General features: G+C 38.3%; 1 protein-coding gene across 1 annotated transcript in view; it reads right to left on the minus strand.

The window, feature by feature from the left end:
* The window catches only part of FAM19A2 (family with sequence similarity 19 member A2, C-C motif chemokine like), a 53,495-nt gene extending 37,235 nt beyond the window's left edge, over window positions 1–16,260 (minus strand). The window contains exon 1 of the mRNA XM_026074202.1: window positions 16,155–16,260. Coding sequence (XP_025929987.1) covers window positions 16,155–16,260 — 106 coding nt within the window. The remainder of the gene's footprint in view (window positions 1–16,154) is intronic.
* Window positions 16,261–17,216: the final 956 nt, after the last annotated feature.

Here is a 17,216-nt window from a genome sequence, read left to right on the forward strand (position 1 = left end):
AAGAAACTGGCTATTCTTCAAGAAGGAGAAAAAGAAAGCACTTTTCAACAAGCAAAATAAAAGAGGAGAAACTGGCAGGAGAACCATTTAGGGCTCTTCAGTCAAGAGCATTTTTGCTCAAGGATCCCCAGTACATAGTATTTTCAGATATCTCTGCTTGCTGAACTGGTATCTTTTAAGACACTCCTAGCAGACTCCCTGGAACTTGTTTCTGAAGGAACCCTGATTAATAAAAGTTGTTGTTAGGAAAAATAAATATCACTCTATTGCTACCCAAAGTCAGAAATTGCAAAAATATCACCATTCCCAGAACTCCATAAGCATGCTTTACAAAAATTATCAGGTAATGAAAGCATCTGAAGTAATCCACACCTTCAAGAGAAACCTATTAAAAACTAAGGTATAGAAAAAGAAATTATAATTGTACAGGGGCTTTTTTTCAGAGAATGAGGACATTGCTTCATGCTTGTTATTTTACCCTCTATCTCTACAGAAGCCCATACGTTGCACCTAGGGACCCTGTGAAGCTGAGATGGATGTGAGAGGCCATGCCAGGCCAACCCATGCCTCCTTCTGGTTGCTGCTCTTCCAAGGCATAAGCCAGGCACCGCGTGTGCCCAGGCAGCTGCTGGGGACCAGTGCAGAACATAGCGGACCTCTCTGTGCAGTCTCTGGGCATGGGCTTCCAGCACTACAGAAAGCAAACCTGGAGCAGAATGTAAGGAAATTAATTTTACATTTACCCAGACTGGTCAAATCTTCTGCACTGAACAGGAAACTTGCAGACCTGCCAATCATTCATGTCACGGAGCAGGAGGAAGGCTACAACACCTTGCTGCATTCTGCTGCTGCTGAAAGGGGTGGTGAAGGCACCACCTTCAAGCGAGGCAACCTTTGCTCCCCCTCACCAGATTTAGCTCCCTCAGCGCCTCCTCTGCCACATTACCCACCACCCCAGATACACCCTCCTCTCAGAAGACCCAGTGCAATGCTCCCTCAAACACTGGGAACAAAGAACCCTCCAAGGTGTCAATGCCAAAGAGACTGCTTGTGGCAAAGGGAGAGACTGAAAAAGTGCCCATAATTCTCAGATATTTATTACCACTGTGAAGGGATGAGGGGAAAAATGAGAGGGGTGGACCCTAAGGAAGTAATTTAAAAAAAAAAAGGAAAAAAAAAAGGTCAAATTTTAATTCAAAGGTTGCTAATCAGAACTTGCAAGGAAGCACTTAATGTATAAGCAAATTACCATTTACACATAAAATGACAGTTTCTGTATACTAACTGTACACATTTTTATGGTTCCGTATTCTTTGATCTTTTTGATACTTTAACATAGGATTTTCATCTTAGAGGTCAATATTAGAACCTCAAAACTTCAAGTCTCAGATCACTTTGAACAATTTGAAGTTGATTTAAATAACTGGAAGACCAGCAGTTTGATAAGCAATTATTATCTGTGGGCTAGTTAACATGTAACTCTTTCAAAGACCCGAGTATGAAGCTGAATGTCATGTATGGTACATGTAGTGCAGTGTGTATGTCTTACAGTGCCTAATAATGTGTCATAAATGACAACAGAAGAGTTGGTCATTTATAATATTCATAGTCTCTTTTCAAGGTTAGATCAAACTGTTATGGGGAACTAACCAATTACCCACAGTTCCTTAGGAGTACCTATACTGACTCACAATCAATATTTTTACTGCTTTAGTTCTTATATCCACACCAGAAAAAAATAGATGAGTGCTAAATAACTGTCCAGGTCTGTGGCATTGATATGTTCTGAAGGGAGCCAAGTGCAATCTTCCTGAGTGTGTGGAAGACTGTCACAAAACAAGAATTGCCTTCCCCTTCGATTCACCACTTTAAAAAGCTCAGCAGCAAACGATATGTTGTAGGATGTGACAGAACACCATTCATGAGATACCTTGTCTGATCGCATACACAAATCTAGTGGGAGTTTTATCTTCACTGGGGTCACAAGTCAGTGAAATCCTGAGAATAATCTTAGCACACATCCTCCAGGTGCATCTCTAGTTAGCAGAGCATTGTAAAACAAACTAAAAAGGTGGGGAAATCAGAAACCGAATATGCAGCCAGAGCGAGCTAGCCTTTCCAGGCTTCAGTGGGACAGCTTTGCTTCAGCAGCTATTTCTTTATGTCAAAGTACTGCACAGCCTATGAGTTATATTACACCTGCAAACTCCTTCTAAGGAGCAAAAACCACCACATAGAAGTAAATATGGACACTGCATTACCCGTTATTTCACACAGACTACTCTGATATTTATGGTTAGTGACTGCTCTTCATTTGGATGATTAGTTTGGTAAATGTGCTGCATAATATAGAAGTTAGCCAATTATTCTCATACTCCGTATCACCTCTTCAAGGGAGTGGTATGTTCAGCCACATTTCCTCTCTGCACAGGCATTTTTAGAGTCTAGCAATACACATATTACATGAACATGCTGTCACTCGAATGAACAGAAACCAAATTTGTCAATAGCACATGTAAGGTTCAGACCCCCCAAAACAATGCACAGCAGCATCTGCAAACCTGCAAACTGAAGAGACTGTTAGAGTTTAATCCCTGCTTATTTTTATCAGGTATTATATATAGCATACATACATACATATACAATCACAGACATGTAAGAAAGTGTGGAAGGAGCCACAGCTTAAACACAGCAATACAATTTAATTTACAATTCACTTTCTGAATCTTTAAACCATCATTTATTATTTTGCTATAACATCTAAAAGAAAGCAATGTTTTCTCTGTGCTCTACCAAAGCAAAGACACATGTCACCACAGCTTGGGTATCTGCAGCTTTGACATCTAATCTAACCAGCCGTCCCTGTGCAATCAATGCAGAGGCAGAGAGAGAAGCACCCCCCAGAAAGTAATACAGCCCACCAATTTTAGTTACCTATTTTGGGACAGGAAGAATCATCCTCAGCTCACAGTCCTCTCTTGAGCTTAGGGGGAGAGCAGATGAGTAGTTACACCTAATTTTTAGGCGAGCAAGATTAGATCCCTTGCTGAGGGACCTGAGTTTGATCTGTTGTGAGACAAACCCTAACAGAAAGGGCTACATCAGCAGAGACGTGAATTTGCTCTTGACTTGGTCTCTGGTTAGTCATTTCTTTGGGGAGACTGACCCCATGAGAATCTGGCATTACTACAATACTGAAACATACCTAACAGGTCACTGCTGTATGACCATGTATGTGTCAGGACTGATGTATGTGCACAACTAAAACAAGTTAGAATATATCCACTGATTTGTCCTTCACTGCAAAGCTGACCTCTAAGATCTCAGATGTTTGTCAAGACTCAGCAGAGAGGTGACATTCAGGGCCAAATATAACACTAAAGTCAAAGGAAGATGCAAAAGGATATCTGAAGAAAATACTCCCCTAGCTATTATTTCAGGAGCTTTTAAAATGCTACCTGTTAGGGCAGCAGCATATCTAGACTGATTTTCAAAGCTCTCTTTATACAGTGAACTTTCTCCTTCGAAGAAAAAAACCCTGAAACTTAGAGGACTCAGACAGATTTCTTGAATTTAAAATATATCACTGTTTAATTCCTCACTGTAGACAATTCACTTCATTAAAGAGACACAGAAAGAGTCCCATATAATTTCTGAAGGTTTTCTGTAAGAAAGAAATCTCATGTTTCCCATCTCTCCTCTTTAATTATCATTTTTTCTAAGCACAAAACTGGAAGATTTTTTCATAAAATAAATAAAGTACAAAAGAAATACCAAACATAAAAACTTCATTAAAAACTATTGAGATTGTTGCCTGCAGATGATTATGGTTATGAGAAATGGAATGATATTTTATAGTTTAACACTCCTCTCCTATAGGATGCAATGACTATATTTAGGATGAGCCATAATTTGGCAATTTCTCATATTTTTTAGTGGGGGTCATAATGCTGTTTAAGTGTAGACTATTGTATTCCTAGCACTAAGCAGGAGAGCAAATTAGGTTAAAATCACTCCCACAGATCTGTTCAGACAATAGAACAGATTTTTGGGAAAGCTTTTCTGGCAGCCAAGATCAGCCTGATAAGTGGAGTTGTTTACATTTTTTTCCTTATACCACTGTTCAGCACAGGAGCAAATTCTCATGATAGTTTCAAATGTGAGTTCTTCACAGGAATTATTGTATATACAGGTTAAATAGCACTCACTAGACTGAGTTATGTTTGAAGGTGGAGGCAAGAACTAAGCTTGAGGAAAGTATTTGTTTAAGCAAATTCATTATTTTTAGAAGTACTTTCCATATTTACTGTCAATAGTACCCAACAGACTACCATTGTTTATTTCAAAAAGATGAAAAATTAATAATAAGAGTAAAATTTGGCCCATCATGAAATAAACCACATGAACAAGAAAAAATAAGAGTATGATTTAAAAATATCATTTTCATGTTCCCTTCAGACTTCTGTAATTGAGTTTTCCTCTAACTTTCTGCTATAAACTCAAGTTTTAAATGGACATAAAACATTGATATTATATTAAAGGTGGTCTTAATCCAAAATAATTAAAAGACTTTTGTGTTTTGCTATATTCAGAAATAGCTGACTGATTCTGAACATTTCTATGGCACTTGTGTAACTAATGAACAGCTGTTCTAGAATATGGCATTTTTACAGGCAATAATATGCACTGGTCCTGTTGGTATTTATTTTTAAAAAGAAAATTAAAAATGGCACCAGTTTAAAAATTCTTTCTTTTTCTCTAAAATTTAGGGTTTATTTTAGGTTTGTAAAGTATAGTGTACCTACTTAATCTTTGATTGTTGAGTTCTTCAGCATTTTCCCTCTACATAAGCTGTTTTTCAGAGTAAGCCCAGGAAAATGGAATGACAGTAATGCAACAGAAAGAGGGTGGGAAATATGTGCTGACCTTACATCACTTAGCAGAAAACCAAGCCTTATGATGTAAAACAAAAATCAGAAAGTCAAGAAAGGCATGCAATAAGGCTGGTGAGCACTGTCTTAATGCACTGGCTTAATGGGGATCCCCCTAGTTCCTCAGTGAGAACTTTTTAGCTGTCTACATCCCATTCCCTCTTCTTCTCTAAATACTAGGCGCGTTGTTAAAGGTATCACAATGAGGCCGGATTGTCTGGATTTTCCCATGTTGCAGAAATCTGAAAAAGTAAATATAGGCATGGAAACTGTTCTTTTATTTTCCTAAAGTGCTTTTGAACCAAAACTAGAAGGAGAAGAGAGATTTACACAGCCTTCATATGCACAGTGTGCCACAGTGTAACAAGATGGCACAACATTATCCTTCCTCCTTCCTTACATAAAGTTATATATTCTCTCAGATACAGATATCAGATACAGATATATTTGTTCTTAACACCTCTGGCAGATGTTCTGGGGTGAATGATGCAATTAAGAATCCAAATTTCCCATTTCTTCTGGATGCCTTATTTTCTCAATATTCACTCATTCAAAATATATTTACTTTTCACTCTATGGTGCCTAGCATTTAGCACACCTTCTGGGTTCCATTTCACAAAGTTTCCACAGTTAATCTGACATATACCAATGCATTTTAGATGAAAGTTTAGCCCTGGTAGTCTATTGGTAGTAAATTTACATAACATAACAAAATCAAGCAAAGGCTTAAATAAAAATTTTACCTTAAAATCCTTGCATTCTGTTGCTCATAACTACAATACTATCTGCCATTTGTCTTTTTATTTATTTATTTATTTATTTAAGTTTGACCTTCCTTAGCCTTTCAGCTCACTGAATGAATCTGATGCTGTTTTCAGTCTTTTCTATGAGTCACTCTTTTCACTGAGATTGTATCACAGGCTTAACTGATCTGTCCCTGCTCCCCTCTCATCAGACCTGTAGACTTGGATTCAAATTCAGGATCCAGAAAAATGCTGAACCCCCCTGCAACTCAGCCAGCCTCCTACAAGCCCTAGTTCTCACCTCACACACAGTCCTGGAGCACAGACTCAGATGAACCATTTCGAATAACTTGGACCTGAAAATCCAACGGCACAATGCACCCAAGATTAGTGTTCGTCTTTACAGAAAACTTTTTCAGGCATAGCCTTTCCACAGCTCTGCATTCACCCAGAATATCCCACGCATTCAGCTTAATGCTTCAGTCATTCAAGGACACTTGATATTGAAGCCAGAAGCACTTTGCAAAAGGAATTCTAAGTCTATTGCATTTACTTGAGAACAATTTGAGTACAAGAGTTATACAAATCTATGGGGAAAAAAAGAACAAGACAGACTTGGCAGCTCCTGGCTCAGCCTCCTCATCGCTACAGAGAGAATTCTTGCTCTGCCTGGTAAAAGAAGGCTACACAAAGCAGACTGCTCTTTTATGATTTTCCTGCCTTCTGTCATCTAAACTCCCAAGCCAGCCTACTTTCTCCACTAGGTATTCCATAGCTTTGTTCTCATCTACATGAAGAAGTGAGTTTTTCTTGGTCACAGTCACCTCTTTTTCAAATGGTATTTCCACACTTTAATTGGAAGGTCAAAATTTCAATATTATCCCTCTGTAAATTTCAAGAATTCTTCTGTGTGTTTGTGTTTCTGTGTATTTTAGTTCAACCAGGAGATAAGGAACAAAGGTGCCAAATCCAGGTTTTACAACCAAAACTTTTTTCACAAAAGAAAATGACATTCGCAGAAATTATATACAGATATAAATGAATCTATCACAGACCTAATTCCATTGACTTCTGAAATGCAACATTAGATTCCATTGGAACAGCAGCAATAAAATAAGGCCTTTACAATTTTATTTCAGCATTATGACTCTGGAAGAGGAGAAGGACGTTCCAAAAGGTTTTCAACAGTTTGCAAGCACTCTGGTATATGAATTCAGGGAAGTATTTACATTATATACTTTTGGGAATCTGAGGTGCAATTCAGAGCACCTCAACTGAAAGCCTGTATTCCCACTCTGTGAAAGAAAGGAGCACTGAAGGGTGTTTCAGAGCACCCAAGTGAGATGCCTAAACCAGATGTTGTGAAAAATCCCTTGAGTCTTCAGTTATGTTTGAAAAGCACCCAGTATTTTGTGAAGTTCCCATAAATAAATGATAAGCATTTTAAAAATGCTGAAAAGATCCACAACAAGCTATTTCATCAGTGATGACTTTACATTTCTCTCTTTCATCCAAGTCCCCCATATCTTTGCATGCATATGCATGTATTTATGCATGCACACAGACAGGCTTTGCTGTTTTGGGGCTGTTGGTTTGTGCAGCTTGGGCTCAGACCTGGCCCCTGATTTTCAGAACAGATGAGACCTATTCACAAATCTCCACAGTGAAGACTGTCTTAAGGAGCATTAAAAGGAGGTGGTGACACCCTCCTCCTCCCACACCCCCAAAGAGAATTAAAAGCTTTGGTTCAGGAAGAAACTTTATAAATCACAGCCCAAAAGCACTTATAGGATTTTTCTTCTGCTATTCCCCAAAATAGCTGTCTGTTTATGAACATGTCTTTGGCACTTGTATGACTAAAGAGCAGCTGTTCTAAACTATGACATTGTACAAGCAATCACTTACACTGCTATAGAGTAAATTCAGTGAATAGTGTCAAGAGAGAAGGACATAGTCTTTAGACATCATCAGCAGAAAATGAATGCAGACAAGTTGGATTAATATATCCCCTGGATGCTATAGAAATAATCTCCAATTGGGATGAAATTTTCCAAGCGCAAATGTCTCAACCTGTCTTGTCTCTGAATATGTGAAATACCCTGAGTAGGATGCTATAACAGGGGTGTGCAGTATATACCAGCATACGCATAGGGCAGTCATGTGAGTTCACTAGTATGTATGGAAAGTATGTTGGAAAGCTTGAGAGGCAGTGCAGAAAACCTTAAGACCAGCACTGTGATACACATCCTCTGTAACTAAAGCCAGTTCAAGACTTTAAAAGTAAAATTTTCTCTAATCCTGCCCGAAGAGTAATTTTATACACTGGGATACCCATAAGGATCAAACTCAAATTGTAATCTGATATTGACTCACTATGTTAGACTCACTACATATCAACAGCAGTAATTTTAAACCAAAAATTATGAAATTGGAAAAGTAGATCTTATTCCAAAATTAGGGACCTGCCAATATGTTTACTCATGCTGGGAAGAAGTAACGACAGGATAAACATAACATCGTGTTTTATCAGGCCTAACATCTTACAATATTTTTCAAACAAAAAGCAAGGGAAAGCTTAATCTTCCAAAATGGAAATCAGCTAAAGAATTTAATATTGCTGACTGGTGATCTAGCTCAACAAGGGAAAATAACATTATTAATAAATGAAAGCACTGAAAAATGTTAAAAAGTCTGGTATTTCTAACTGTAAAATAAACTAAGTATATAGCTTTTACAAGATTAAAATCTTTTACACTATCATCACCTTGTCCACTGCAACACAGATTCTGAATGTATAAGGAAGAGATCCTATATACTTATTCATGGAAAGGTAATAAAAATTTGACACTGGGATTACAGGATCAGGCCCAAAATAAAGAATTTTTATGTACTTCTTTTTTATTTGTCCTAGAAAAACATCAAGAAACTATAATTCTTGCCAAACAGAAATATTTTTTAATTGATCAGTGTAAAGGAAAATGCATGATACCCTATTGCAACTCTCCACCTTCTCTCTTCATGGCTGCCTTACAGACAACAAGTTTAGTCCTCAAGGTGGCAATGGGAATAGGCGCAAAATAGCAAGGCAGCCATTTACTGTGATGGAGCCAGCAAGGCAGAGAATAAATAGGCATAACTCTGCTATTCTCTTGATTGCACCCATGTCCCACTGAACCATCATGGCTATTGGCTTCTTGGCAATAGGAGAGAATTATTATTTTTTATAGCCTGGCAGAAGGCCAAAAAGTGTTATCTACTGAATTCTAACAGATATTGTATTAACATTTTAGATTGCAATGATAGATACTGATATGAAAGTGTTTGACTGACTGTGTTCTATTTTATCTTCAAGCAAGTGGCAATTTTGGGATCAGGTTCTGATCCTGATATAACTGAAACTTTCAATTAATGCTGAAGCTAGATAAGAACATCTAATAGCTTTCTTCCCCGTGCCTGGTAAAATGACTATCGTATTCCTTTGTTTCTATATTTAAACACTAGTTACACCCAGAATTAAGTTTGTGAAAGCTACAGACAAAGCTTTCTCATTTAAGAGAATCTATCTCTGGGACAAACTTCCACAAGAGATAAGATTATCCATGTTTGAACACATTTAGCAAATATGACAAAAGGTTTTGAAGAAACAGGACTGACAAACCAAGAAGAGAAGAATGGATGCCTCCATCCAATATTTTGACAGACCCCATAGAGTTCTCCCAGCCTCACCTGGTAGCTCCCAAGTTATCCACACACATTTCTGTACTTGTTTGCCACTTCCCTCATCTACATATTAGGTGATTTTCTCCTACCAGTCAAGAACCTGGAAATATGCAGAATGACTTTTACACACTTTGATAGTGTGTAAAACATCCAGAAGAAGCATGTTGAACAGATAAAATTTACCCATGGGATCAGATCTCTCATAAAATATTATGGTATAGACACTTTAAAAAAGCTCAGACTGATGAAGCAATGGTACTGCTGCTGCATACCTTTTATACTATAGCACTTATCATGGAAGTGGGAGATCCACATTTGGTGCCCTCTTCAGATCAGAGAGGTTCAAATTTCATTCCTTGTGTCCCCAAAGAATGCCATTACCTCCAGTAGGACTCCTTCAAGAAGGAAGCATAACAAGACGGAACGTGTGGTTATCTAGTACTTAAATGACTTAGGAAGGAGGGATTTCTTTGATCTGGTTTCTGTCCTCTGCACCAAGAACCGATTATTGGTTTTAACGTTTAACACCCTCTACTTCTGCTTTATGAATGCTGCATTCTACACAGTGAAAAATCTTTAACAGAAAGGACAAAGGTACAGGCAAAACTTCAGCAGGACTTTGAATCCAAAGTCATTATTATATAAACGAGACAAAAACATATTTTAAAACAGAGAAAACTGAGTGGTGCAGAGTAAAGCTGAACAGAAATAGAAGAACTTGTAAACAAATCTGCCCTCTGTGAGTATGTGGGATGGGCTCTTCTATCCAAGGCTGCCCTTGGACCAGAAACCCCCCACACAGTTGCCTCTGGCTCCTTAAGACCCTTTTTTTCCATCACTTCCTAAGCCAAGCTGTTTGTCTGCTTATTGATCTTCACAGCAGTCTCCCAGTCTTTGCTTTTGCTGTAGGCTTCTTGCAAGCTGGTCTCTCTCCTTTTCTACCTGACCAAACACGCCCTCAGGAGGCTTTCTCCCAGCCCACTCAAGATGGTTTCACTTGGTCTGTAGCAAGCAGTCAGCACAAGGCAAACAATCATTCTTCCACTCTGCTGCTTCAGATTTAAAATATACAGCAAACAGTAAATCAGGAAGACAAATAATCAGAACTATTCATCAGCACTGAGAAGCTTCTCCACTTAGGTATCGTCTTTATTAAACTTCCAAGGTACACTTACCGATGCTTGTAATGTACAATACTTCTGATGATAAGGTTTTGCCCAGGGAGTGCAAACAGGTACTAGATGTTAAATAATATCTGTGCTGAACATGGAAGAACATGCATAGTAATAGAGTTACACATAGGTGGCTAGATGAATGTCAGTCAGAGGATAACTATAAGAAGAATGTTTGGCTAGGAGAAAATCCATTGCAAGAATCAAAGGATCAACAACTAACTATCTTTAAAGCACAATTCACACCACTGACAGTTTGCAAAGCATTACACAGGATTCACTAGCACGCCTTGAGTCTCTTGTGCTGCTCTGGTGATGCAAAGGAGCAATGAATATGGCATAACTAAGCCATTAAGCCATCTAAGCAGCTGTCCTAACTCACCAGTGAATTTTGCCCCTTGTGCATGAAACAGGTCTGAGGGCATTGAGGGAATGCACACAGGCCATTACCATACCTTTTAACAAAGTGCTGTATTAACTATCCCCAGAACAAATCAATCCCACAGTCCAGGGGGTCAGATAGAGCTGACCTTATCCCTTATGGATTTCTTGAAATAATGAGTCATTCAAAGATACTTGTAGGATAGGTATTATTTTAACTATATACAGGGTAAAATAAGATGCCTAGAGACAATAATTATAATTAAACTGCAATTCTAACTCAGTTCCACAAAGACTTAACATTTTTGGCCAGTTCCTTAGGCCTTCCAGGACTGTCCTGCACATCTTATTTATATTCTTTTCACAAAACAAAAGAAATCTTGTGATCAGGGAGAAAAACAACCGCTAATGAAGGTCCAGCCAAGTCAGAAAAACACATCATAACCACTTGAGTGCAGGAGCATGTTACTGCTACAATTTCTAGCTTCATATCACCATACCCATTCCCAAATTCCAGATACATGTGCGGCACCAGCTATGTCCCACCTCACAACACTGGTATCAGCAGTGTTCCTGCCCCAGCAAGGCAACTGAGAAAGGCAAATGTATGCAGGAAGGGTAATCTAATTGGAAACAGTAATCTCCTGACTCTGACCTATTCTGCTCTTATTTCAGTATGTCTGGAGAGAAGGGTGCAAACTGGCCTTATTTATTTCAATGGGGTGGTAATACCAAATACTATCTTTTAAATAGCAGCCTCTATTAACTATCTCACTGGGGCTGAAGGTGGGAATTTGAGTGAAATTTCACCACTGTTCATCTGATTCTTGTTCAGATCCTCTTCCTGCTATCATTTTAGCAGCAGCAGAGGCTTAGTTGCTCTTTTTTCAGTTGGGCTCCAGAACAGCTACTCCTCTGCAAGGAGGAACCAAGATTCATTTTCTCCTTATGAATAGTAAGATATTTCCTCAAACTTCTATCTAATTTAGTGCAAATCAGCAGACACAGAGAAGCAGCAATTCCACATCAAAAAAGCATACAGGGTTTTTCAAGACTAAATCTTACACCCAAGCCCACTAGCAGTCATATCCTTGTGGTCTGACATTTGTTATAAAACCTTACACACTAACTGCAGTCTCCTCGAAAACCTTTGTACAACATGGCAAGTTAATAAGGAGTATGATTATACTCTGAAAAAATTGTTTTAACTATATGATCAACATCAGCTGCAAATTTCATCTTCTGAGTCTTTGCACATTTTTTAAAATGATAATAAATTATCGAGTTTCATCTAAGTCCAAAAATTGTCAATTGCTTTATTTATCTACCTGGAGCAATTTCTGGTTGAGGAACAAATTTCTTCTGGAAAGCAGACGTTCATGATTAGCAGTATTTTTGGAAAACTGTCCAGGGATTTAAAATTCAATAAAATGTTTGTTGTTTTGCATTTTGAGGTTTATTAGACTATACTCAGATTGAAAACCATCCTTAATTTTTTTAGTTAGATCACTTCATGGCATTATGAATGTAAAAAAAACCCGTTCGTAATCACAAAAAGCTCAAAGAAATCCAATTCTGAGAGAGTGTTTAGTTGTAGGGTAGGAACTGCATCTCAGAGAAGCCTCTTGTCTAAAAAAGAGTGCCTATAAGGGACTGTCAGTATATTTCTTTCTCCACAGGACCATTCCTTATATCTGACACCTTAAAAACGGGTTGTGATACTATGTTCACCAAATCAATTCATGTTCCCTGTGATAGAAATAGCAAACAAGCAGTGATGCTGAACAGATGCCTGCCTGCCATCTCTGTCAGTGAACTAATTTGCACAGGTTTATTTGTTTTCCAAGGGCTAGTGAGGAGGACGAGGACCAGGATCAGTCTGATAATAAAATGCCCTTATGGATTTCTTGAAGTAAAAATCTTTCAGTTAGAGCCACCCTCGAGGTATATCAGTTTTTAGATGCATAACCTTGGCAACATCCTTTCGGAGATTGATATTCCATTCTTTATTTCTCTTCTTGTGCACAGCTACTGCAGCACAATTGTACCTAGTACTGCAGGCTGACTCATAGACACACATGCTCAGGTAAGGCACACACTGCTATAGTACCAGAGCCCCCCAAAGAACTGAAAAAGAAAAAGCAGATTCCTGTTTCTTTTTAGAAGATAGGATAAATGGAGTACAAGCATGCGCACACACATAAACACAGGTCAACTCACAATCCTACTGGGAGAAAAAGTAAGCTTTGCATTTTGTTTTAGACACTGCGAGTTTTTATCTCTTTTAGTAATTAGACTTTCAGTCCAGACTGATGAATCTAACAATCAGCCAAGGTAACGAGGGAACAGAAGTGTCTCCTTCTTAACAGAAAGAAGGATGGACTTGCCGACCACTCACCTGACCCTAAAAAGCGTTAATCTAAAATTCCAGATTGTAACCTTGGTGGCTGCAGCTTCAACCTGGGCCTCAGAGTCTGGTCCCACATGCCTTGCCTGGACCTCTGTTTTTCTTACTACTGACCGGGAATTTCTCATCTGTGACATATCCCTGAAACAAGTGCAACAAACCTAGAGATGATCTTGTCAAAATCAGATGTTTATATCACTGCTGAAATCTCTCTGAAGAGCAGCATGCTCATTAAACAATTTTTCACACATTAATGATCTTTCCTTCTTCTTTTTCTTTATTTTTTCTTTTACAATAGCCTTCAGAAAAAAAGACATGGGTTTAAGAATTGGTGCAACTGATGCATAATATGACTAAGTCAATAGGAAAGTAAAGATTTTTTAAAATGTAGATTATTGATCTATGAAATTGTAGGGGCTCCTTCAAAGTCATTAGAAATTATCATGTCAATATGTTGGTAGGGACTTCTGTAAATGAAGATTAATGATGCAAGGGATAATTATCACTGAAGAAACTCTCACTTTTCTCAGTATTTGGAAATTGTATTTAAAGGTGAAGAGTGTCAAGGTCTTGACTGCACCTTAGCTCCTTTTTTGTTAGTAGAGAAGGGGGGAGATTTTCTTTGGCACAATGGGAAATTAAACTCCCAGTTTCTTTTGAAATGAATGGTAGTAGAGCTGCCTAACTATGATTTATGCCTTAAAAAAATCCCCTCATATATGATGAATGCAACTGCTCTGCAGATCTACTAAATCCACAAGCCAAAATCCTTCTGCATATTTTTTATTTCTAAAAGAACCTGAACATGTACAATAGTTGCTTTTCTAAATTAAACACTCAAGTCATGTTTCTTCTTTTTATTGTTCCCTGCAAGACTTCTTCATATATTTTTGCTAAAGGCCTGAAAAGTTATAACTTAAAGCAAAAGAAGAACCAAAGTTTTTGTTAACCTGTAGGAACATAAAGAAGTCCCCAGAGCTAGTAAGCTGGTTTTACAGGGGGGGTTGTGTGCATATTTTTAATCTAAAACCATCAAATTTAATATTTTTCAAGTTATTTCTGCTCTAAGGCTGGGGCTCAAAATGCCAAGTAATGTCCAGATAATAAATAGTATAGCTCTGCTGGGATTTCCTCTGCATGAATACATCTGGAAAGCTAAAATTGGTGGGGGATTATTTGATTCTTAATTATGAAGCACTAATTCCCTCAAAAGTCCTTGGGATTATCATTTTTCATGAAATACTAGGTGACAGCTTTTAGTCATCGGTTTTTCAAAAAGAGGGGCAAGCATCTTGGCAAAGTTTAAATTGGACTGAGGCAAACACAGCTTGAACAGCCTTTGTGGATGGAATCAAAATGATCTGGATATGGGCTTTTTGATTTCTAAAGAAAGATAATCAAAGGCAAAAGAATTCTGAATCCAGGCTGAGATACCTTGGCTCTTTTCCAATGGATGACCAAACTGGCAAGCCACAGTACAAATCCATATTCTCGTTCTGAGGGGTAACAGGATGACTAAAGGGTGTCAGCACAGTTACTATCTGGCATGATGCCTACTTTCGGTGGCTTGCAGCATCACATCAGAACCTGTTTTGTCTGCAGCCAAATCACAACTCACAAGAGATTTTGTGGAAAGAGCCTCTGCATCCTGAAGTCCTTAATCAGCGAGGTATCTCGAATAAAAATATCTCCACACAGCAGAAAAACATCTAGCAGACAGATATATAAAATACCTGCTCAGAAAATCCTATTATCAGAGGGAACATTATAAAATGTAAATTAACACAGAGAGATGGACTGACTTGTTTTATTAGCATCATTCCCTAACATTTAACTCCTTAGCTCTCAGTAATGTTCATGGACCACACCTAATTTACTCAAGCTGATACAGTTTATTCCGATCTGGAATAGGAGAATGAATAGTCAACAGACACTAGATGAATATGAGGAGTGAATTTCAAAATCAAATTATACTGCACATCACATTTTAAGTTATATTTGCCTATGAGAAGACATTAATTCAAGAATCTTGGGAACTTGTTCCTTGTATTAGAGGCCCACAGCCACACACACACACACACACAAACAAAGAAAAGAAAATAGAAAAGGAGAGCTTTTTACAGGCTTCTAGAAACTGTCAAGCCTTGTATGTACACATTTTAGGGGCTGAAACAGCCAGAAGGAAACAAATTCCACATTCTCAAAGTTACTAGGGTTGCTGGTCCAGTGTTAGGAATAAAGCGCTGGCGTGCACAGGGTGACAGGCAACACCGCAGAGCAAGGGTCTTTTCTTAGTGATGAAACAGACAACCATATTCAGCACGCATTCTCCACAAAGTTAGCCTTGACAGATTTCCACATACAGTAGCAGCATTTGTGATACTAAAGATTGTTTCCTTCCAAGATTCATTCCAGGAATTCATCTGCAGCACATATATGTGCTATTTGATGTATTTCTTTTTATGAGAGAGGCGGTTTTTTATTATTTGTTTTTTCAACTTTACCATCCTCTTTTACTGTCAACTTTACCATCGTTTCAACTGCACAAGCATTAAAAAATGACCAAGAAGATGCTAAAATCAGACAATGCTGAAAACTGCACTGAAATACTTAAACTCTCAGTAAGTTAAAAAAAAAAAGTTCACTGAAAACTCTTCTCCCTTGACACTGATTTGTGGACCAGTAACAGGAGTCACAAATAAGCATAAGGAAAAATAGGTCGCATAAATTGGATACTGCTGAATTTGGTGATGGGAGATACATATACAACAACATAGTGAAACAGAGCAGAATTTCTTACCTTTGTGATGATTTGCACCGGATGCTAATTTCCCCCACAGTGTTACAACAAATATTATTATTAGAAGTTTTCCTTTTGTTGCTTTCTGTAAATATCTCTTATTCATCCTGAAAATAAAAATATACAAAGATAAGTATTTCTTTAAAAAACTTTTTTTTCTAAATTTAAAGGGAATTCAGTGCTTTTGAAAAGTACCTGGTTGACAACCCCTAAGCCTTGATTTCTGCTTAGCTCTAAGTGAGGTATGTCACGTACTGCATCAGTGTCACCTCTTTCCCTGCTCTGTCTCCATTCCCCCACACTCTAGGTCAGTACCTAGAGTATTTAATATCTCTATGTTTCAGGTTTCTACCCAGGCGCAAGCAGTGTTCATAATCACAGCAATCTCCAAAGAAATGCAGCAATAGAAAAGCTGTCAAGGAAGAAGCATCCATGCAGTCACGCAGTAGGGTTTGCTGGGCAGTGAAGACCCACTAGTGCATCCGGGACCAGCCATGGTCAGTGTGGTCCTCCTTGGCTCCATGCAGTAGAGTTTTTAGCTTTGGAGATTGCAGCTTTTTTTGGATTCTAGCCACGCGTCACAAGGAGTTGATGGATTTGAATAGATCTCCAGTATATATACCAACCCTTCCACAAGCGAAATCCTGCTAGGGAGATATGAGTGGTGTGGAAATATGGCCTCAAACAGAGCAGATTCACTAGTCCCTCTCCTGCCTGTCCAAAGGGTGATGAAAAGATTTGATTTACTGCACCAAGGGAAATTGCATACAGCTACCCTCACCTTGCTCAGTGATGTTTTCACTGTGTCACCAAACCACCATGAAGGTAACGTGGATTATTTCTCAGTAACCTTCAAAGACAAAATGCCTCTCCACCTGCCAAAAAGACAAGTTCAGGAACACAGGCTCTAGTGCTTAAGGATTACAGTTCTGCAGAGGGTGGCAAGAGGTATAATAATGAAACCTTCTCTCACTTTTCATTCTCTATAGAAGAGCCCTAGGCAGCTGGCTAAGAAACAGTTCTGCAGGATGGTCACGTTTCTGCTGATAGGTCAATAGGATG

This window comes from Apteryx rowi, unplaced genomic scaffold (assembly GCF_003343035.1).
Source record: "Apteryx rowi isolate R43461 unplaced genomic scaffold, aptRow1 scaffold_380, whole genome shotgun sequence".
Lineage (NCBI taxonomy): Eukaryota > Metazoa > Chordata > Aves > Apterygiformes > Apterygidae > Apteryx > Apteryx rowi.